The sequence below is a fragment of the Lactuca sativa genome, chromosome 6 (assembly GCF_002870075.4).
Source record: "Lactuca sativa cultivar Salinas chromosome 6, Lsat_Salinas_v11, whole genome shotgun sequence".
NCBI classification, from domain to species: domain Eukaryota; kingdom Viridiplantae; phylum Streptophyta; class Magnoliopsida; order Asterales; family Asteraceae; genus Lactuca; species Lactuca sativa.
In genome coordinates this window covers 60,192,950-60,217,963 of record NC_056628.2, presented here as the reverse complement: position 1 = coordinate 60,217,963, position 25,014 = coordinate 60,192,950, and the positions used below count along the sequence as shown (strand labels likewise).

Sequence of the window (25,014 nt, the reverse complement as noted above, 5' to 3'; positions counted from 1 at the left end):
TTAGAAAGGATGAATATTATAGCACATGCAATCTATCCTATATCCGAAGCATATGGGACACGATTCATGATAAAGACATGATACTAAACCAATCTTTCGCTACAATATTTCTGTTTCTATTTGCCAAGTTCTCTTAATTCAAATTATGAAAACGGATGCCGTAATCATAATTGAATTTTAGAACGCAAATAATGGACCTATATATAGAATTGACTTATGTTGAGCCATTCCAACACAAAATTCATATATATCCTTGACTAAAGATGATCAAAACCTCAATCTAAGCTTATAGAATTGAAATGAAGTATAATCTCCTATTCATAATCGAATTTTAGAACACAAATAATGGACCTATATATAGAATTTCCTTATGTTGAGCCATTCCAACATAAAATTCATATATATCATTGACTAAAGATGATCAACACCTCAATCTAAGCTTATAGAATTGAAAATGAAGTATAATCTCCTCTCCCTTAATTATAGCAAAACAACTTTTCAACCCCTGAACTTTTTTTTCTATAATTAACATTGCGAACTTGCAATACTAAACATAATAATCATGCTCCCACTAACATGATGATTATTAGCATAAAACTTATGCTCCCACTAGCTTTGGCATGTACTCAGAAATCAGTTGGACTTCTAGAAATCAATACTTTATTGACTTTCTTACCAAAGTTCAGATTTCTGATACGAGATGCTTTGATAAAACTTTATCAAAATCATACACCTTTATCTTAGATAGCTCACAAGTGTGTCTAAACAATTACATAACTATGAAGAGGGATGTCGTAATCATAGTCTTAATTGTTTAGGCCTTTGCTATCTACTTAACATCTACTTAGTGAAAGTGTTTCCTCACCATCATTTTCATGAATCGGAGAGAAACCTTATGAAACTTATATTTTATAGTGTATGAGTTACTTTCCATATGAATTTTGTCAAAACCATAATCACAAGACAAGGTTAATGACAAACCCAAATTCATATGGACTAAACTTGTGCAATCTTAAATTCTTGCCACCTGGCAGCACAAGGGTCTGCCATTTCTTCCACATAGTTATGCAATCAATTGAGAACTCTCAGAACTCCTTATGCAAAAGTTTTACTGGAATGGGCATAAAATATGTCAACACGATAGGTTATAAACCTCAAGTCGTGTGTTAGTGAAGAACTTCAGGTTTTATTCTTGATTAGATCTTGAGAGTTTCAATACTTTTTAAGACTCCCACTGTCCTCTTGACATATAAGATTCACTTGTCAATATTCAAGAGATAGTGTGGATTCTTTATCAAGACAAACACTTCACACAATTGGCCTTAGTTGGTAGTGGTGAGCAAAAACCGAACCGCAAACCCAAAAAACCGAAAAAACCGCATAAACCGAAACCGAAACCGAATTGAAAACCGATGGTGCGGTTTTTAGTTTTGCAAAAACCGAAAATACTCGGTGCGGTGCGGTTTCTAGTCTCGCAAAAACCGCAAAAAACCAAACCGCACCGCATATATATATATATATATATATATATATATATATATATATATATTAAGTGTTGATATTTGTAAGAGCCAACAACTTATGACAATTAAAATTTCTATAAATATAAATATCTATTTTATCTATCGGATGATGATTGTATATTTTTAACATTTTAATATGAAGAGTACTAGTGATATAGTATCATTTTTATGAATACATTAATTGATATTATCGTATGTACTTGTGAAACAAATATTATATTAAATTCGTATTATATTGAAACATTAGAAACATGTTGGATGAGTGGTTATGTAATTTGATTTCAAACCAAGAGGTGGTGATATCGGTTTATCTCCAATAAATGATTAGCACTCCTCATCTTAGTCAAAGTAACTCGCTGAGTTACTTGAGTTTTAGTAAAAAGGCAAAACGAAAAAAAAACTAACAAAAAACCACAAAAAAAACCGAACCGCAAAAAACCGCAATAAAAAACCGCAAAAACCGAACCGCATAAAAACCGAACGGTACGGTTTCTAAATTTCAAAAAACCGAAGTTGCGGTTTTCGGTTCGGTTTTGACCAAAAACCGCACCATGCTCACTCCTATTAGTTGGTCTTTGTTTAATCCAAAACATAACAACTTACCAATTTTAAATGTAAAAGAGTAGAACACATTTTACCCTTACAGTTGACAAGTGTTAAAACCTTCTTTAAGATATGTCACTCAAGTTACAATCTTGGAGTATGACTCTAAGAATTGATTTGGAACGAAGTATGACTCATCTTCTAGATTTAACCATTTCAACAATCCATGACTCCTCTTCTTAGTCATAAGAATGCACTAAGATGTCCTTAGAGGACTAATTGATATATGATTTCTAAATCCTTAAGATGATCACAAACATGATACTAAAGTACTCTCCCATCTTTTCAGATTTGAGAAACTTTTATCTTTCTGCCTAATTTGATTCTTCTCATTCGTTCTGAAACACATTGAAGCCTTTCCAATGTTTTAGAATTATACTTAAACTTGTAAGTATAACCATATTCATTAGACCTTAGTAAATCATGGCAAATTGTCTTATCAATCTTTTGTGGTGGACTTGACCAGTGCACTAGAATGTGTACTCGACCCTTTAGACTGTCCTTCACTTGACTCACATATACATGTGAACAAAGAATTAGTCTTAATTTTCCAAAGATGAATGTTTTCATACATCATACTATACAAAAAAACTTCCAAAAAAAACTTGTATGATTCCAAGTTTCGATCCAATTGAAACCTTGGGTGATGAGAATCTTTCCTTATTTGGTAAATTTGGACACTACCACAAACGAAAGAATCAAATCTATTTTTCCATTATTGCTATCAATGGAATCATATAACCAACAATTTTCACACATTCCATTGTAAGGATATTTAAAATAAATAAAATCAAAAATTTTCTTTTATTTTAAAACTTTGCGGAAAAACTTATCCTTACACTGCAAATGCAAATGAAAACTTGTTGTTATCTATTCCTAAGGAATATATCACAACTCTTCAGTAACAATCCAAAATTTTGATCACCGAACTATGCGATAAGAATCCATATTCGCTATCAGAATCAACATATACTTCATTTAAGCTTCCTCTCTTTTCTTTGATTCTTAAAACAACAACTTGTGACCCAGTCACATTATGTAATAAGAATCCCCAAATAGGAACTTAATAGAGTTAGACAATGGACTTTATCTAAAGTAAAGTCAAACTTATCGACTTTACCATCCTTAGGTAAATTTAGCAACTTCGCAATCAATACCCATTCCTTTTGGCAAAAGAAACATATGGACCTTTTGGTAAGGGGACTATCTCAGACTTAGCCTTTCTCTTTACCATTTGGTCAACCGAGTTGACTATGACCGATCCCTTTCCATTGGGAAGAGAATGCTTTTCTAGATATCTAATGTTACCATTGACAATGTCCATTGAAGGTTTGGGAAGTTGATCTTCTAATCAAATTTGCTTTACTAGTCCTCAAATCATTGTTGATTCAGTAGCACCAAGCAAATAGATAAGATCATTAAGGTTCTTGTCATAGTCTATATCATAGGAGTCCCAAAAGAACTCACTATGTGACTTTGAAAGTGATTGAACATCCAACTTTCTCAAGACTTTGACACCCAACTCTCCTGGCTTGTCAATATGTGACATTATCTCCAAGATATGATCACACATAAACTTTGCTTGCTAATAGGGCTTGAGTGACCTTAAATTTTTAAAAGAACTTGTGGGTTAGGGAGAATAATTGGAGGAGGTGAAAGGAAAAATATGATTTCCATGAACCAACCATGGGACATCATATTCATTAGGAAAGCTTGTTTCAAGAGATTTGGGAAAATCATAAATGTCTAAACTAAACATCTAATATGGGAGATATTCAAGTAAGTTGATTTAAAGTCCTTAATATAACACCCAATATGAAATATTAAGGCTAGGACCCAACACAATACTTTTATAACTTGGAACATGGATGCCGTAATCCAAGATATAAAATATTTTGAAGGTAGGTGAATGACGATTCACCAATTTCCACCATGAAAAACGAAATAATTTATTAAGTTTTTACTTGGATTTGAAACTCTTAGATCTTTTGAGATTCATTGAACTTTTCAAAGGCATGTTTCAATCTCGAGTGTGCCCTTCAGGTTTCGTGACTGGGATGTCGAGGATCACAAAACAAGGTGTGAATGACCATGCAAATATACTTGGTACCCTTAATGTTTACCCCTCAATCGATGTGCCGGTTAACCACACACGCTCCATCGATACTATGATAAACATTAAGTTACCCTTTGCCTACCTTGTTAAATACAAGTTAGTGTGCCGGTTAACCACACACGCTCCACTAACTGACTTAAACAAAGTGCAAAGTGTAATTTCATGGATTAGCACCTTATTCACATTTTCCTAAGTAACTAAGATTGGAAATTCATAAGTGTTTAGTTACTTAGTATTTATCATCAATACTTTTAATGAAAGGGAGAATTATAGTCCTTGTCCTACCCGTTCGGCTAACGACCCTCCACCGGTCAAGGAAGCGGTGGGTGAGAGTGGACACCCATTAAGCTGCCATTTTATAGGAAACAACCTTATACCCCCCTTATAGACCGGCTTCGTGAATGAGGCCTACTAACGGTAAGACTGACTTGCTCTTATACATATATATTATTATTAACTTATATTATAAAGTACAAGGGTTGAATTTTAACTTTTAAAATTCTAGGGGCTTAATTTGGAATTAAAGTATTCATTAGGGAACACTTTTCAAATTCCAAAACTTGAGGGCAAGTATTGAAACTATTCAAAACTAATTAATTCCATAACTTATGTGTTTAAAGTAGTTTTAATTGAAAAGCTCTTCAAGTTCCATAACTTGAGGACAAGTTATGGAAGACTTTAAACTAATAAAAGAATGTAACTTTTCTTTATTTTGTAACTTATGGAACTAATTAAGGTTACACATTTTATTACTTAATGAAGTAACTCTTGAACCTCCATAACTTGAGGACAAGTTATGGAGTCATAAAAACATTCAATGAAAACAAGACTCTTCATTTTTGTAACCTTTGCCAACTTTTATGAGTTTTAAGAAGCTTTAATGTGACTTTTCATGTAACTTGAGGGGAAGTTACATAAACACATTTTAGTATCAACTCTTAGATTAAAATGGATCAAATACACATAATCAATCAACCTTTCTATTAATCTAAGCAACTCATATGAACATGATATTTCAAGTCAAACACTTTTTCATGAAATTAGCCTAACCATTAAACTAATACAAATCATGAATCTATTGACAAATATCTTTGAAATTGGATTAGTATGAACATTACCACATCAAAAATAGGTTTATAGGTTCAAAAACAACTTATGGTAGTGTTCCTAGTCCAATTTCAGCCAAAACAGTCGAAGATAAGCTGTCTGGGGGTCCAACTCGTCAAGTGCATGAACCAACTCGGTGAGTTGGATCGTTTTGAACACTTTTTGGTCATGGACTCGTTGAGTCACTCATTGGACTCGTCGAGTCCCCTGTCCAGACAACACAAAACTTCGTTTTTCAGCTAATTTTGCAAGTATAACAAGAAAACAAGCCTAGACTCTGATACCACTGTTGGGTTTTGAGCATTCTAACACTCCTAAGTGTACATGCAACCCTAAATACCTTGGATCTATGTTTTCTCTATTATACATACAAATATGAATATTCTAAGGTATTCATCCTAACTAGCATAAGAACATGGATTCATATGAATATAACAAGTTAGAATTACATACCTTTTGGTGTAGATTGTCTTCATGAAGCTTAAGTGCCTAGTGCCTCAAATGTGACACCTCAAATGGTTCACACAACACCATGAACACTTGGAATAACCTTGAGAATAACAATACTTTTGGTTCTCTCTTAGAAATCGGCCTTGCCCTTTTGTGTACACACACTAGTGCCAATTTCACCAACCAATGACAATCTTTATATAGTGTGGTGATTAGGGTTAAACCCATGACCCTTCATTTCATATGATCCATGGGTTAAACACTCCATGGACTATCCATGAAGACTTAGCCCAACCTAAATGAACTTGGCCCATCACACATATATATATCTAAGAGTCCATATTTATTTAGTTCCTTTTGACCACTTAATTAATTATAAGTTAATTCTTGATCAATACTAAATAAATAATATGATTATATATTAATATAATAGAACTTATAATATATTAATATAAATCAATAGTATCCTTTTTCCTCAACTTGTCTATCCAATTGTCCCAATGCCATGCAACCCAAATGGACCATGCTGGGTCGGGTCAAGTCTTACCAATTATAGTTATGGACTTAGACATTTATCCAATAGGAACATAGAGGTGGACCTCTCCCAGGTCACCGCGACAAGCTCAGCAGACAAATAGTGCACCGTAACAAACTTCCACCAGTCCTTCTCTCCCACGCGAAGCTGGTTTAGTGCGAACCGGACCCTCAAATGCTCTGGACATGAACACATACAGAAACATCCTTCAATGTCAGAAATCCACCTCATCGCAACAATCGGATCCTGCGTCCCATCAAACTCTGGTGGTTTCGTGTTGCTGAACTCCTGGAACAGCAACGAATCACCACCCTGAGGTCTGGCAGCAGCCACAGTCGCGGTAGCTGCAGCGGCTGAAGCCTCAGTAACTGCTGCATATCTCTCATCAAAAGTCTCAATGAATGTGGTCTTAATAGACCCAAACTGGAATCTCTGCATGGATAGCCGCGACCACCTCCTCATGAATCATCTGGCAGAGCTCCTCATCACTCACTCCGCTGGTCTCTGGTCTGTGGCGTGTCCCAACCATGATGTCTCTGAAATACAACTTAAGAAATATCAGAGACTCGCTTGAGCGTACTCACACTCGATAACTCTACCCTACTCGCTCCTTGGTACCTTAGGATTCTTACTTGGGATGTGCACTGCTCCGGTGTCTTCAGTAGTACGGGCCTAATACTACCGTCCACACCACATCATTATTCACCCCAAGTCCTCCTCCTAGGATCCCAAATCCCAAGTACTTTACTCTCATTATGCATAGTCTACTCTCTAGTAGATCTCTTATAAGCTCCTCACTGCTATCTACTCACTCTCAAGCATCTCCTAGCAGCAAAACCCCTAGGCTAAGGCATCACAAATCAGGCCACTCTAGTCCTAATAAGAATACCTAGCCTACTCTAGCATGCATAACATATCATATCATATCTCAAAACACATAAAGTAAGGGTATTTTGGGAAATCACCGTTCGGGCGCTGGCTGATCGTACACACTGCTCTACTCTGCTCTTTTTCAAAACCTTTTACTCTTTTAGAAAAACTTTCTTTTATTTTGAAAAATCTCTCAAATCCTCAGTTTGAGTTCAGATACGCTCGAAGTTGCACCCAAATCCCTCAAACCAAGGCTCTGATACCAACTTGTAACACCGTAATTTTCAAAACAATTTTTCACATTTTAAAAACATACTTTCATTCATAAATATTATGAAAATCTCATTGTATCACATATCAATCCATAAAACACAACCCAAGATCATAATGTATAAAAACTCCTCATGTGTGTACTGATCCTACTGGCGCCTTCCCGCGATCATCACTAGTACCTGAAACACATAACACAAAACACTGTAAGCATAAATGTTTAGTGAGTTCCCCAAAATACCACATATAACACATATTAGCCACTCAAGGCTATCACTATGTGGGCCCTCTGGCCCTAACTCTGTGGACCCTCTGGTCCTAACTCTGTGGACCTTCCCGTCCTAACTCTGTAAACTCTGGTGTGTACACACAACATAAATCACATAGAAATAATGCAGTGCAACACATCACATACATAGCATATAAGATACTTTATCACATAACTCTAATTACCACTCAAGGTAAAGTATAGTGAGAAGACTCACCTCGGATAATTCGGTGAACCTCGAACTCGGAAATACTACACTAGCCTCCACCAAATCACATAAATAATTACTCTAATTAATACAACTTTCAAAGGCTAGGCTAACCGCTCTCTATAAGCTCTCTAAGAAGGATAAAAGACCATTCTACCCCTCTAATGGCTCAAAAGTCCAAACATTGACTAAACCCTAAAAGTCAACGAAGTCAACTCCGGTCAACGGTCAAACTTTGAACAGACTCATTGAGTGCACACGGGCGACTCGGCGAGTCCATGCGGGTCCTCTGAATCCTTCTAAGCCTCCCCTGGCACTACGAGTCCCTTCTCCACTCGCCGGGTTACTCTTCAACGAATCGCAAGGCAACCCCAACTCGACTCGTCGAGTCCACTTATGAACTCGGCGAGTTGCTCCCATGACAACACTCAAATGACCTTCTGGGGTCAGATCTGCTTCTCTAACCTATAGATCTGACTTCACCATGACCAATAACCACGTAAGGTCGAATCTTGGTACACATGCAATGCACTCTAGGCTTATTTTGGTGAAATACCTTCTAACATGGCAACCTATGTCCCTTTCCTCCATAGAACCATAAAAAGCAGGATGGTTCAAGCTCTCTGGACCTCAAAAGGTCCAAATCAAAAGTCTATTACTCAATGGGACACTAAACTAAACCAAACAAGCCACAAAAGATATAGAAACCCTAGATTCAATGCTCTTAAGCAAAACAGAAGAATAGGGTCGAATAACTACCTCAATCTTGTAGATCTAAGCTGAAACCCACTGGAATGCAATCCTCTTCACCTCCCCTTGCTGGAAACACTTTCTCCTTTGCTAAATCACACCAAAAACGATCAAAGAGGCTCAAACTCTCTCACAACTCGCTCAAGATCGCTAGGGTATCTCTCTCTAGACTGGTAGCCACAAATGAGGGCTATAAGGTCCTTTAAATAGGGCAAAGGCTCGTGGATTTAGGGTTTCAGTCGTCAGCACGGACTCATCGAGTCCACCCTTTCAGACTCGTCGAGTCCCTTCATTTATCCAGTCAGCGAATCGCGATCCTACTCGACGAGTCTAGGCGCCAACTTGTCGAGTGTCTCTCTTAAACTCCAAAAATAAATGATAAAATACAATACCTGGAAATCTGGATGTTACAGTTCTTGAGTTTTTTTTAAGAGTGAAAAGGGAGGAAAAGAGAGGATTGAGAGGAGGGAGGCGTTCTTAGTTGTTGTTAAGGAGAGAAAGAAAAGGGAAGGAGAGGATTGAAAGCAAGAATGAAGAAGAAAAAAACGGTCTCTCTTTCCACTCATATTTGAGCGGATTGGGAAGGAAACACAAAAAGACCATAATCTTATCCTTTTTTATTTTTTAACACTCCAACTTTATTTAACTAGGGGTAAAAATATAATTTGTTCCTATTACTCCTCCATTTCCTTTTACAACCAGAGAACACTGCAACATTTTTTTTCTTTCCATCTTCTTCCCTTTCTTCCCCCTCCCCTCCATTTCCCTCGTCTTCTTTAAAATTTAAACTCAAGAACACAGTGTTAGGAAAATAAGCGTGATTTTTCTTAGGGCAAAAATGTCAAGAAGTCAGCTACATTTTTTTAGTGCACCGAATCGAAAGTTGGGTCAGTAGATACTATATGGGTGAGACGAATTAAATAACTATCAAACATATCGGACGGAGTCAACCAAATAGTGCTAACCAGTGCTAACCGACCAGTCAACTACACATCAAACATCCCTTAGGTTTGTTTGTGTTGTATTATTATTATTATTATTATTATTATTATTATTATTATTATTATTATTATTATTATGTCAGCTTTTTATACTTTTATATGTATTGTTTTATATGTTCTTCCGCGTTTTATGGGGGTCATAATTTAGTAAACTTATAAAGAAAAATAATCTACTCTAATAAATGAAAGTTTTTTTTGCCACATGTCACATTCTCATTCAATTTGCAAAATGTTATTTTGTGTTTATTTTGAATTAATTTCTTTTTCACATGTCATTTTATGAGTTTTTCTATTTCAATAAATTCCACATAATACTTTAATGTAATAATTACAATAAATATAGTAATAAATGAATATTAATTTTATCAATGGACTTACCTTTTAATTTCGATTATAATAATTCATTATTTTTCTTATTTTTATATAAATTCAAAGTTCTCAAATATTTTTACATTTATATTTAACTTTTTTTTTAAATTAACCCATATACATGAGTCTCACAACTAGTGTGTCATATAAATAAGCAAATTTAAAAACTCTCATGTCATGAAGATCAAATATATTTTCTAATTTCAAAGTTTTTCATGAAAAATCTCCACTAAAAAGATCTATTATAGATGTTATAAGAAGGGTAGTTAATGAAATGTGATCATTTTAAGATTATTGCCTTTCATCACCTAATACATGCACCACTTTACCAATTTTGATATGTCAATAGAAAAGTGAAACATTCTTGAATTTGTATTATAATACACACTTCGCTTAAAGATTGTTTAAAAAAAAGGTATCCCATCATCTTTTAGCCGTTGAAATAGTTTTTTTTGAGAAAATTTTAAAGGTTTTAATTATTCATGTTAATTGGTATTGTAGTTTATCATTTATGTTAATTTAGCTAAATAATTTACTTGGTTCTATTTTTTAAATAAAAAAAAGGATTGCATTTAATATATGCGACATAAAATCTAAATCCAGTATCCGAAATTTCAGATGTTTGGAATTCAAAATATCTTAAAATTAGGATATGGATTCTTATATTAAAATCCATATCTCTGCTCTACTTTTTCTTATTTGATTGACTTTTTTTTATTAAAATAAATATTTCATTATTATTTAAGGAACTATCTTTGTTCGGAAGGATGCTGGTTTGAGATGAGTTGTGCTTTTCCAAGATACATATGGACTCCAATTCAACTTTGCAACTGCATACAATCGTGGACATTCTTGTTTTGCACATGCTAGAGGTCTACAATGTGAGGCTATAACTCACCACCCTTCAGTGGAGGCATAACTGTTGACATCTACCACTCGTACCCCATTCTAATGAGATTCTTGGGGTATGTTGTTGTTGCTGTTGTTAATCTAGAAATTCCTGTGAGAGTTAGTGCCACTATAAAGTAGCGATGTCATTTCACAGTCTTGATTTTTATTATTAATTACATTTAACTGCAGTTAATTCCTGAGATTGACCTTTTCATTGATGAGCTCTCAAAAACTAGTGGAGCTATAATTCTATAAAGGAGTTTGTTAATCCCATGTAGCTTCTTTTATAGCTTATAAAAGTGTATTTAGATGCCTACAATCTTCAAAGTAATTTTATTTAAAAGCTTAAGGTTGTTAATTTCTTTAAAGAGTAAACTGCAATAATGTTCCATATGATTTGGTCCTTGTCCCATAAAATAGCTATACTAGCTTCTTTGCTTATGGAATCATCTCTTTGGATTCCACATACAAGGATTCAACAAAAACTTCACTCAAGTCTTCTACATGGTTTGAATGTATGATGCAAGATTGTCCTAGAACATTGCCTCCATCAACAAGAGTTGGATTTACAGTAAGTAAAATGATTGGTCTTCATTTCATCAATTTACAATACTGCCACTCAGGACCATCTTTTGACTTTTTATGTGATAGATCCATGGCTTGCATATGCATCCATGAAGAACAATTCTGATGATGCTGCAAAGGCTAGCAAAACTAACTTAATAACTTTCTAATAAATGTTAAGAGTTATTTATATTTTCGGTCCCTGAGTATAGATGATTTTTTCAATTTTGGTTCCAAAAAGTTTTCTCTTACAATTTTGGTCCTTAATATAGGATTTGTAATCCTCTTTGTCCTTGTTCCACGTAAAACGGTTTTTATTTATTTATTATTATTACCAGAGTATAGCTGATAAAAATACTAAGGCAATATCAGGAAAATTGGAGGATAAGAAGGGAGGATATGGATTTCCATTGAATTTGTAAAAACCAAAAAACTTAAAAAAAGTTCTTACAGTCCAAGCCACAAGGCCGATTACAATCCCTAATCATCTTTTTAGGAAATCAAATCATGACCTTCACCTCACAATCATATGCTCCACTAAATAATATTCCTCAAACAAATTAACTAACTCATGGCATCACTTCCCTACATGTGGCTTGAACTATCCACATTCTAAGCTTGTTGGGAATCAGACTTTGGTAATTGGTAAAATTGTATATTCAGGTGAATAAGATACAAGGAATATATATACTAAAACAATGTTACACTTTGGTACCATATACTATAAAGACTAGTCTAATATTCCCCCGCAAGCTAAGGCCGGTGAGCGACCTGTAGCTTGTTCCTTAAATCTAGGAATCTTTGAGAAGACAGAGGCTTTGTAAAGATATCTGCGATCTGATCCTCTGTGGAAATAAACTGAACCGACAATCTCCCTTGAGCAACTTTTTCCCGAACAAAGTGGAAATCCACTTCAACATGCTTTGTTCGTGCATGGAATACTGGGTTTGCTGAAAGGTACGTTGCTCCTAGATTATCGCACCATAGTGTGGGGACTTTCTTCATGGGAACTCGGAGTTCATTTAATAATGTTTGTAACCATGTGAGTTCAGCAACCGTGTCAGCCAATGCTTTGTATTCCGACTCCGTTGAGGACCGAGAGACAGTTTTCTGCTTGCGTGCAGACCAAGAAATGAGATTTGACCCTATGTATATAGCATATCCCCCCGTGGAACGACGGTCATCCGGGCAACCAGCCCAGTCAGCATCAGAGAAGGCACTGAGGTTATTGAAGGCGGAGTCGGTGTAAGCATGAAGAGTAGTCCCGGAGTGGTGTTGTATTAGGAGACCATGTGTCGATGTTCCTTTCAAGTAGCGCAATATCCGCTTAACGGTGGACCAATGATTTACCGTAGGCGAATGCATAAATTGACACACTTTGTTGACAGCATACGTGATGTCAGGTCGAGATAAAGTGACATACTGGAGAGCACCAACAATTTGCCGATATTTGACCGGATCATCAAGCGGAGGGCTATCACCAAGGGCAAGATTTGCATTGGTGGCAATCGGTGTAGGCATAGGGTTGGATTTTGATAGATTAGCACGCTCGAGTAACTCCAAAATATATTTTTGCTGGGAGAGAAGAATATCATCTCCTCGTGGAATAATTTCAATCCCCAGAAAATAAGAGAGTCTGCCCATATCTTGGATTGCAAAAGAGCGACTAAGACTGTGGACCGCATGATTGATCGCCTTTGGATTATTGCCTGTCAAAATAATGTCATCAACGTAGACAAGCATATAGAGTAGTGTGCCAGCCTTAGAGTAGATAAAGAGCGAAGGGTCAGTTTTGGAACCCTTGAAACCGAGATCCTGTAAGGAACCTAAGAGACGGTGAAACCATGCCCGGGGAGCCTGTTTTAACCCATATAATGACTTATGTAAAAGACACACATGATCCGGTTTGTGTGGATCAACAAAGCCCGGTGGCTGCTTTAAGTACACGGTCTCGCGTAAGTCGCCATGCAAAAAGGCATTTTGGACATCAAGTTGGCGCAACTGCCAATTCTGGGCGACGGCTAAGGAGAGAACAAGACGAATGGTTGTAGACTTCACAACAGGACTAAAAGTCTCATGATAGTCGACCCCCGGTTGTTGGCGAAAGCCTTTAGCCACTAATCGGGCTTTGTAACGTTTGATAGCCCCTCGTTGATCACGCTTTAGCTTATAGACCCACTTGCAATCAACCACATTGGTATTCGGGACACGTGGTACTAAAGACCATGTGTCATTTCTTAAGAGTGCCGAGTACTCGTCAGCCATGGCTTGACGCCATTCGGGATAGCTGTTAGCAACAGTAAAGGAGGTGGGTTCGGTAGGAGAGACGGTGGGATGGGCGTGAAAGGAGGTGGCAGCGTATTTGGGATTTGCTTTAGGAGTCGGTCTTAAGTTTGGTGGACGGGTACGAGGTGGTGGGTTGGATGTGGGTGGTATGATTGGTGGTGTCGGTGTGGCAGAATCAGAAGGACCGGAAGACGGTTGAGTATGGGTATACCGGTCATAGGCGGAAGGGGTGAAGGTAGTGGGTTGGTGTGTTGTTGGTCGACGGGAGTACGTTTGGGTCGGTAAAGGAGACGATTGCGTAGAGGGTGATGGTTGTGGTGGGTCGGTTTGAGGTAGGGGTGGGGTTTCCTGGATGGGATGGAGCGGAGTGGAAGATAACGGGTCTAAGTTGGCAACTGGTTGTGAAGCGGTATAGGAGGAGTAATATGGTTCGATGGAGGGTGAAATACTTGGAGGAGTGGTAGAGATGGTAAAGGGAAATGATTGTTCATTGAATCGAACGTGACGGGCAATATAGATGCGATCGGTTTGTGGATCAAAGCATCGATAGCCATGATGGGAGGTACTATAACCGAGAAACACACACGATGTTGAGCGGAAGTCCATTTTATGTTTGTTGTAAGGACGTAGGTGGGGAAAACATTGACACCCAAACACTCGTAGAAAAGAGTAATCAGGAGGACGACCGAAAACAAGTTCAAAAGGGGAGGTGTTGGAGTTTGTCCGTGAGGGCATACGATTTATCAGGTAAGTGGCGGTGTCAAAAGCAAAATGCCAAAACCGTTGTGGAACGTTGGATTTGGCTAATAAGGTAAGGCCGGTTTCGACTACATGGCGGTGGCGACGTTCAACAAAGCCATTTTGTTCACTTGTATATGGACAAGAGAGGCGATGTAACATGGTGACTTGACCCTGTATCTGGAAGCCACGTGCTTGAAGATTGGGAGCGCGAATCAGCAAAGTTGGCAGATGGTGCTTGTCTCGATCGGAAAGTACTGGGATCACGGTTTGGGCATTGGGATGGTACATGCCCTATACCACACCTGTTACAAGTGCCATACACAGTATTTTGATTAGATGCCCAACTAAACTGATTACGAGTACCTCCGCCTTGATTACGGTTGTTGTAGTTCCCACGTCCTCGGTTGTTGGTGGAGTTGCCTGACCGATTGTTTTGAGTCCGGTCACGGTTGTTCTGAGACCGATTTGTATAGTGTGCTTGGGGCTGTTGGGAACCAATTGGTTGCAACTGAAAGCCTAACTGAGCAGCAAGTTGCTGGATGGCTTGAACTGCATCTGTAGAGACCTGTGACGGGCCGGTTGTGGTTACCGGTTTGCGAATGGATGCTGCTGCAGTAAAGGCTTGCGCAGGGTTAACCTCAATGGAGTTTTTCGAGATCATATAGTCATGATCTAGCAGTAGAGCGTGAAGGTCAACAAAGGCAATGGGTACTTGACGGGCAAGAATGGTTGATTTGAAACCATTGTATTCTTCACGGAGACCGGATAGGACAAGCATGACCACGTCTTTCTCTTTCATGGGTTCGCCTATATTGGCTAAGGCATCCGAGTATTCTTGAGCTCTAGTAAGGTAGGCTGATGATGACTCATCAGGCTTCATCTGTATCTTCAGTAGCTGAGTCTTCAATGTGTATTCCCTTGAAGCAGTGTGCGGAGCATAAGCACGTTCCAAAGCCAACCATAATTCCCGAGAAGTTACTCCTTGAACATGTTGAAAAGCACTTTCAGAAATCGTGGACAGAACTATCATCCTGACGTGAGCATCATTCGATACCCATGTTGTATACTCCGGGTTGACTTGTGTGGTAGCAGTCGGCTCCTTGTCTTTATCAGAGGAAGATCCAGCCAATAAGACAGTAGATGAAGGACAAGAAACAGTACCGTCAATGTAACCAAATAGATTGTTTGTTATGAGAAAGGGTTGAATCATTGTTTTCCAAAACCCATAATTTGTCGAGGATAATTTGAAACCAAACTTATGTGAGTTGTGAACAGCTTTGTCGGCTTGGGTAAAAGCTACGATGGTTGACATCTTTATCTTGTATTGATTTTATGAACAGGTAGAGGAAGAAGACAATGGTGATCAGCGACTTCTGGAAGGAGAATGACGGCTGCAGCAGCAAATTAGGTTTAGGGTGAATTGGCTCTGATACCAAATCAGACTTTGGTAATTGGTAAAATTGTATATTCACGTGAATAAGATACAAGGAATATATATACTAAAACAATGTTACACTTTGGTACCATATACTATAAAGACTAGTCTAATATTCAACGAAGCGATTTGGCTCTGGATCTTTATCAATAGCTGATCCTTTTCATATTTTGCCCCAAAAATATACTTATTTTACTTAGACTAGGGACCACCAACGTTGAAAAAAACATGAAACATGGACCAAACTGCAAGAGACAAAATTTTTGTGACTAAAACTGAAAAAATAAACTATACTACTCCAGGACAAAAAATGTGATTTGCTCATAACTTATGTTTCTTTTCTCTGCGAGAGTATTAAGATAGATGATCCAATTTCCCAGGTATGTAATGGTCAAGAGGTACAGGTTTGGCCACATATTGTATGGAAGCCAAAATGGGTTGTTCTCTTTTAATATATAAATAAGTAATAATTAAATATTTTATCTGTTTCAAATACTTAAAAGTTATTGTTATAATATTTCAAAAAGGTACTAAACCGACGGTTTCCTTTTTTTTTTTTTTTTTTTAATTTTTCCAAACCGGTTTTTTTATGCACCCCTAATTTTCATCCATAATGTCTTATTTCATACAACACGGACAAAATGGCCACCCATGGTGTTAGTGGCAAATTTATTGATATCCGGGACTTAAAAACCCTGCCAAATTACATTACATTACATAATGGAAAATAAGAAGTCAAAAATACAAACTCGATCACAAACTACTGCTGTCTAGCCTATTGCAAATTTGCAATGAACACAACCACCTTCACATAAACCCAATCCTTGAAGCTCTCATAAAATTGAAAAAATGCATGTCTCCCACGTCGGTTGAAAAGTAAAACCCCACATGCAATCCAAAATCTGGTAACAAAACCCATCCCCCCACCAATATAAAACCATCCCATGAGTTCATCATCTGTGTCTTCCCTATTACCCTCACTTTTACCAATGATGGGTGGTAGTTCTGGTTCATCTCCAGGACACTTTTTGGTTAGGGGGGGTCCACATAAATGTGCATTTCCATTGTATCTTGAAGGTTGAAAGGACTGGAGTTGAGTGCTAGTTGGGATTCTCCTTGAAAAGTTATTATATGACAAGTCTAGGTAATTCAGGAAACTCATATGAGACATGCTTGATGGTATCCGCCCCGAAAAACTATTTCTGGATAAATCCAAAATCTCAAGATTTATCATCTCACCAATTTTCTGTGGAATCTCTCCAGATAACTCGTTCTTTGACAGGTTGAGGGCAATCAAGTCAGAAAGATTGGTAATTTGATATGGGATTTGTCCTGTTAAATTGTTGCTTGACAGGTCAATGGCCTTCAACAATTTCAAAGTGCTAAAGAATTCACGTTCAACTCCTTGCCACTCGATCAGTGCTTGGTCGACATATATCCCCGCTCTAGTTGCATAACCTCTTATTCTTTCATAAAACAATACATCTTGTGAGAATCCTCCTTGGTGAAGCATGCTGGTAAGATTACTCAAACATGAGGGGATGCTTCCATGGAGACTGTTCATTGACAAGTCCAGAATTTGAAGATTTGCTAAGTGACATAATTCTAAAGGGATGGTTCCAAAGAATTTGTTTGATCTTAGGATAAGAACATTCAACCCTGATAAGTTTTCCCCAATCCAGACAGGCACGTTATCAGAAAACTTGTTGGCCCCCAAATCCAACGAGATTAAACTCGTGCAATTTTATAAAGAGAAAGACAATTCTCCAGAGAAGTTGTTATCGTATAAATACAACACCTGGAGTTGTATCATAGATCCAATGGAGGGAGGAAGCCTACCAAAGAAATTGTTGTGTCCCAGATTAAGAACTGTTAGGGAATCGAAATTCCACAAACAGTCCGGGAGTTGTCCACTTAATGAGTTATGAGAGAGGTCAAGAAATAATAAGAATCCATAAACAGCTTGGCATATGAAAGAGATTCCTCCAGAGAATTTGTTTCTGGAAAGATTTATTGATTCCATTTCGAAAGAGAATTTCGGTATTGGACCATAAAAGCTGTTGGAACTCAAATCTATCACTGAATATGCGTCAAAGATTAAAAATAAATCTGGCACTTTCCCACTAATATTGTTGGAAGAGAGATTCAGATATGTTAAAGGATAAGGCCACACGTCCCAAAACTCCAAAGGAATTGTGTCTGAAATTCCAGTATTAGAAAGATCAAGATGGTAAAGATTTTTGAATGTGTGAATCCATTTGGGGAAGCGAGGCCCTAGCAGCTTGCAAGAGCTCAGATCAAGATATTTAACATAAGAGATGTTTGACAAGTGATATGTGGAAGGAACTCTATGATTATTAAAAGAAAGGTCAAGGGTTTGGAGCCAGGGTAGTTCCCACAGTTTCTCACTTATACTTCCATTTAAGTGATTATCAGATAGGTCCAAATAATCTAGGGACGAAAACTTTTGGATCTCATCGGACAATGACCCTGTAAATTGGCTTCCATAAGCACTCAAATCTGCTAATGTAAGCGATGTACATCCAGACAAGTTGGTGAGAAAATCAAGAAATTTGATAATGGCAGAGTTGTCACTGAAGTTCAAACTTACCAAACTACAGAGGTTACCAAGATATTTGGGTATACCATCTAACATGTTGCCAGAGAGATCAAGAGAACAGAGGTTATTGGTGGTTAATGGGAGCAACCAGCGATACATGGATGAGTTGAGATTGTTGTTTCCAAGATGAAGGGACTCAATAGATGAAGAAGAAGAAGAAGAGTTGAGAAATGAAGAAGAATATGGATACACGACCTGTGACAGCTCACATCCACCTAAAGATAAATGTGTTAGTTTTGGGAGACTCAGAATGGCATCTACCCAATGATTTGTTGTGGCTAGGGAAATCCCATCCATTCTCAGATCCTCCAAAAGAGAGAGATGAGACAACCACTCTATGTTTTCAACTCTACACCTTCCAACATTTGAAAGGTCAAGGTATTGCAAGTTGGTGAGGTTTCCAAACTCTGGAGGAATGGTTCCATAAAGAGAGTTATTTGAAAGATCAATTTGCCTTAATTCTCTCAAGGAACCAATGCACCTGGGAATGGTTCCATTGAAAGAACTGTAGGAAAGATCAAGGTAACTTAGCTCAGTCAAGGAACCAATGAAGGTGGGAATGGTTACATGAAAAGAATTGTAGGAAAGATCAAGAATATTCAAGTAGGTTAGGTTAAGCAATGAACGGCTTATCTCACCTACAAAACTACAACCGGAAATGTAAAGCTCTGTGACATGACCTGTTTGGGTGCTGCACATGACTCCACTCCATTTACAGCAGTCATGTTCATCAGCTCTCCATGTAGAGAGACTATCATCATGGTGTTGAAGGGGAGCTTTGAAAAGAAGGAGATCATTTCTCTCCTTATCCAAACACTTGTTCATGACACCGTTTGTATCATTTCCTCCCTTCTCCCACTGCTACCAATTGGCTGGCAGTTGTAGTCAGAAGGAGGAGCAAGAGAAATGAGAACATTATAGAAACACAAGGATTCATAATGTAAATGTAAATGAATATCTTGATGACTTTTGGATTGTATTGATTCCTGCTATATGAAGTACCTCCATGGGTGTCACACCCCGAAAACCAAAGGCGGAAACATTTCCGGGGTTGACTCCACGTTGAGTATCAAATCCAATGTACATAGTAATCACAGTAAACAACCATTACATTACATATATTTGAAAGTTTACATTTGTTTCAAAAGTAAACTGTACAAGTGTTATACATATATCATATGAACAAAAGTTGAGACGAGTCTTCTGAGCACTCCGTCTTCTCCAAAAGATATCGCCGGGTACCTGTCTAACGTGGACCTGAGAATACAAGCGGTTTGAAAATCAGCATAAAGCTGGTGAGGTCATAAGATGTTTGTTTGCTGAAAAATGTACCAGTTTCCTTTAGTTTTCCGAAAAGGTTTGTTATCCAAGAAAATCCCATATTTTCTTATGTAAAACAGTTTAGTTATCCTTCATTACAGTTCAATTACGCGTTATACGCTACCCCAGGAAAATCCCATATTTTCCTAATTACAAGACCGATTGAATATCACAGAGTATAGTTTAATACATAAAACTATATATTGAGAATCTTGGGATTACTATCCCGAATTAGATATAAAATACTTTAATATACGTGAACTGTAGATGGAAAATAGTTTGAAAACCTTGGGACTAACATCCCGTACTACATATAGATTTAATACCATGGGACTATCATCCCGGACTAGATACAAGATAGTTTGTTAAAACCATGGGATTACTATCCCGAACTAGATATAAGATATTTTGATAAAACCATAGGATTACTATCCCGAACTAGATATAAGATATTTTGATAAAACCATGGGATCACTATCCCGAACTAGATATAGATTCTAACCATAGGAATAACATCCTGCAATAGATATGAACCCTATAGACCAAAAACCATGGGATTACCATCCCGTACTAGATATATATCTCCAAAACCAAAGCTGTGAATAAACTTATATTAATACATATTGTGAGTCGGGTAACCATGCTGATACGACAACGAGACCTCCTTGACGCTTGTCAGACGTCGGACGATATCCATAATTTGTCACCCCAGGCGTGCCCGCCTAACTGTAGCTAGCAGTTAAGGTGTGGGATTGTCAGTCCCGAATAGATCTATTCAAAAATTCCTCGCTCTCCCTCCAGGAGACTCTGGTTACACTTCCAGGGAGGATTTACTGATCATCCATAAAGGGTAGTGACTAACTCACAAACTAGTACTAAACTATTCACAGGGTTCTCATACGATATCAAACATACAAAAGATTATGAAACATAATACAGTGAATATAGATACATACAGTGAAACTATCTGGCAATACATTCAAATGATATAGAGATAAACTGAATCAGACATAGTTTATCTAATAACTTTATACACATATCAGTACATGATAAAGCGAGAACTAAAGAACCCCCAAATTATTCCCATAATAATTTGATTAGTTTGGTTATTTTCTTAACTAAAATCCATTTAGTTGTAGTTGATAGATCATCCCTTATGCTCAGCATAATACATAAGGAGTAAAAGTGTTTATAAATTTGCCAGATATTATTTGAAACACATCAATGTTATGTTTTGAAAACAGTTGTAGTTTGCTTGTATTCCCACCCCCCCCCCCCCCCCCCGAAAACATTAAAATCACGGAAAAAACGTAGGGGTATGAACTCACCGGACGAGAAATGTGACGATTTCGGGTGTTAAACGTTGGTTTGGGACTTGCAAACGCACGAGGTTCCTAAGTATAATGCAAAGATACACATTTGTATCTAATTAGGACTTAGATTATTTAATTGTTAGGTACAAAACTTTTAGTCACGGAAACACCCCATTACGAAGGGTTTACGGCCCAAGCATAAGTCTTGGCCGTAAACTCTCAATTGTCCCTCAAATAATATGTTTAAGGTGTTCTAAGGCTAAAACCAATATTCTAAAATTCATATCTAAGCCTTATTAGTGTTTTGGAAGGGTTTAAGGTCATAAAAACCCCAAATATATGAGTTTACGGCCCAAGCATGTGCCTTGGCCGTAAACTCCTTCAAATCCCTCAAAATCCATGTCTAAAATGTTTTAAGTCCATTCCATGAAGTCATTTAGCCATATCTAAAGTCTAGTTGTGGTTTGGAAGGGTTTTAGGGCTTAAAAACCCCTTAACTATGTGTTTACGGCCTAAGCTTCTACCAAGGCCGTAAACTCACATTCAAGGCCTTATTTCATGATTAAATCCCGAATTTGGAAGTCAAATATGCTATACATTAAGTTTAGGAAGGTACCTTAGGGATTTGAGGCCTTAAAATTGAGTTTTGGACCCTTGAATTTAGATTTAGGAGAGAGGTTAGAGAGAGAGAGTAGTGAGAGAGAGAGAGAAAAAGCTTCAAATGAAATGTTTAACACGTTTATATAGGTTGCAAAACTTGGACACGGTGGAATTCTACCCGATACCGGCATTAAACGGGGCTTTTGGTCTCACCCGATTAAGTTTCCGTTACTAGGCGGGAACGTTTCTAAGATTTTTGAAATAACTATTTTGGGCTAAATTCATGAGTTCCTAAGAGGTTTGGACACTCATTAGCATCAATTAAACATATAAGTTTGATTAACTTAACCCAAAAACGACATCGGAACGTTTCGATATACGGCGAGTTATACGGGTAAAATGGGTTTTCGGCGATGAAAAACTTCGGGTTGTTACAATGGGTGGATCAAATTGGTGGATTCTCCACTGTGAAGTGTGAACATGAAGGATTCTAAGTGGGTGGGTGGCTCAAATTGGTGTCTGCTTGTGTGGGCCATCCACTATGCAATTCCATGAAAGATGAAGCATCGGAATTAATTGCCCCAAATTAGACGTTCAAAGACTTTCAAGTCTAAGAAATTTGTATTTATTATAGATACCTTTTTCAATCGTGTGGTACTTTTTGAGGCCTCCCTAATGTTATGTGATATAAATAAAAAAAAAACAGACTAATGAAATTGAATACAAGTCTGCCTATGAAAACAGAAATGATATATTTAGGTCTCTATATAAAAAGTGACGTTGAATATAAAATCTTTAACAGAAACATAACGCCACCATTCAAAAACAGATAGATAGTACAGAACACAAGAACAAATGCGCTGAGATAATTTAGCTGATGGAGAACAAACAACATGACAATGGTGGGCGGTGGCGACGACGAGGGAGATGGTTAGAAATTATATCTCCGTCCAAAATCCTTGGATGATTTATGATTTATCAAACAACTTTTCTATAGATAACACAAAAATTTTACTATGAATTAACTCAATGGTTTTGTAAACTTTTAGTTCTTATATAAGTTTTTGTGGTTTTATTAGTTTTTTCTTTTTAGAAATTTTCATTATAATATTTATATTTTCAGCTATTCTTTCAAAAAAAAATATATTCAGAATTCTGTAATATCCTAAAAAACAAATTAATATTAAAAAATGAAATTTTAAAATATCTTAGAAAAACCGTTCATATTAAAAGAACATTCAAAAACCGTATATGTTAAGTTTTTTTTTTTTTTTTTTTTTTTTTTTTTTTTTTTTTTTTTTTTTTTTTTTTTTTTTTATAGAATTCTATCTAATTTGTGATCATGAAAGAGATTTTAACTGCCAAGTGTGAAAATGGTTCGATTTCTAAGTAAAATCATAATAGAAATTGTAATATCGGTTTTTGATTTTAGAAGTTAAAATCATCTACTTCTGGGTTTCGATTTCTCGTTTTGTATTTTGGCAATTTTTGACATGGTACTACGAGCAGCAGCTAGCGAACATTGATAGAGCGATAGAGAGCACGGTTAAAGAATTAAGAAATAAGGAAGCTGAAAACGTGAGGCAAAAAAATATGCATAGAGACCGTGAAGCTGCCTAGCAACATCTCATGCATGCTTATTTTGACGAACATGCGGTTTTTCAAGGGTACTTTTTCGATGATGGTTCTGAATGCATAAATATTTGTTTGAACGTATATTTGAAGATGTGACAGGAGCATGTTCATTTTTCCAATAAAATTCAAATGCAAGAGGTGCAGTAGGGTTTTGTATGATACAAAAATGCAAAATCGCACACATATGGCATCCTAACCAATGGATTTAACGAGAATCTTAGGAAGTCTCCATGTACAACACGAGAAACTTTTCACAAATTTAGCTAGTACGTCATGAAGTTGTACGGTCCACACTATTTGTGTAAGCCTATTTATAATGACATCCAACAATATCATGCTCATCATACAAACCTACATAGCCTCCATGGAATGTTAGAAAGCTTGGATTTCCTCCATTGGGAATAGGAAAATTACCTTAAAGCACTTTTGGTTAAAACACTCGAGGTAATCAAGGCTATCTGACGATCATACTTGAAATTGTGCACAATAATTATGTATTTGGCATGCATAAATATTTGTTTCAACGTATATCCAATGACGTGACACAAGCATGTTTTTTTTTCCAATAATGGACCGATGTAAGATGTACATTAGGGTTTTGTATGATACAAAAATGCATAATCGCACACATATGGCAACCGAACAAATGGATTTAACAAGAATCTTAGGATATATTCATAGTTCTTATACATTTTGTGATTATGCACTAATCTTTAACTGATTATTTTGGTTTAACTAAAACTGTTGGTTTATATGTGTAACATGACTGCTGAAAACTCAAACTCAAAGCCTACTAGTACTCCTAACTCTCAAGGAGCTCCAACTATGACTGTCTCAGTTAATCATGGAGAGACGCCATAAACATTTTTTTAGGTACGTTGCACTTTAAAAGGTGGTAGCAAAAGATGCTCCTCTACCTTACCACATTGAATCTTGCTAGATTCTTAACTGAAGGGGCTCCAAGGGTGCATGATGGAGAAGGAGATGTGCAAGATTTGAGTGTTGTTGAAGCTTGGAAACATTTTGATTTCTTGTATAGGAACTGTGTTCTTAATGGTCTTGTATTAAATCTTGTATCGTTCCATGACAGGCCTTGAATCCACCATTTTATAATTGTTGAAATTACTCAAAATGAACTTTTTACTAAAACCATACTCTATCTTGTATTTGGATTCAAGGACATCCCAAAGATCTTTTGTAGATTTGTGATTTTGATATAGATCAAATAGAGAGCCAGACATACCATTCAAGATGTTCCCACGAAATATGTAATCATTATTGTCCCACTTTTCATCTTCTTTTGATATGTTTAATGGTTCCATTTTCCATTTGTTCTGGTACAAAGTGGTTAGAACATTAACAACTATCAGAGTGGTGAGAAGGAAATGTATCTTCTTTTGCCAAAAACGAAAGTATGTCACTGCCTTCAAACTTTTCCAGTTTACTGAAATTAAAACTCATGTCCCTCACAGATCATTTTTATTCCTTCACAAAATTACAAATTTGGTATGTTAGATTTCAAGGAATTTCGAATAACAA

At 36.9% G+C, this 25,014-nt stretch overlaps 2 protein-coding genes across 2 annotated transcripts; both read right to left on the bottom strand.

Annotated features, from left to right (window-relative positions):
* Positions 1-16,762: 16,762 nt before the first annotated feature.
* Positions 16,763-17,551, bottom strand: LOC111897785 (receptor-like protein EIX2). Its single transcript, XM_023893736.1, has one exon. It carries the CDS (start codon positions 17,549-17,551, stop codon positions 16,763-16,765), a length of 789 nt encoding a protein of 262 aa, XP_023749504.1.
* A 180-nt stretch (positions 17,552-17,731) lies between these two features.
* LOC111897786 (receptor-like protein EIX1) lies at positions 17,732-19,432 on the bottom strand. Its single transcript, XM_023893737.2, has one exon. It carries the CDS (start codon positions 19,430-19,432, stop codon positions 17,732-17,734), a length of 1,701 nt encoding a protein of 566 aa, XP_023749505.2.
* Between the last annotated feature and the right edge of the window lie 5,582 nt (positions 19,433-25,014).

Bases quoted from the DNA above. Each gene is read 5' to 3' on its own strand.
- LOC111897785 (XM_023893736.1), bottom strand. From the start codon at position 17,551: ATGAACAGTCTCCATGGAAGCATCCCCTCATGTTTGAGTAATCTTACC.
- LOC111897786 (XM_023893737.2), bottom strand. From the start codon at position 19,432: ATGAACAAGTGTTTGGATAAGGAGAGAAATGATCTCCTTCTTTTCAAA.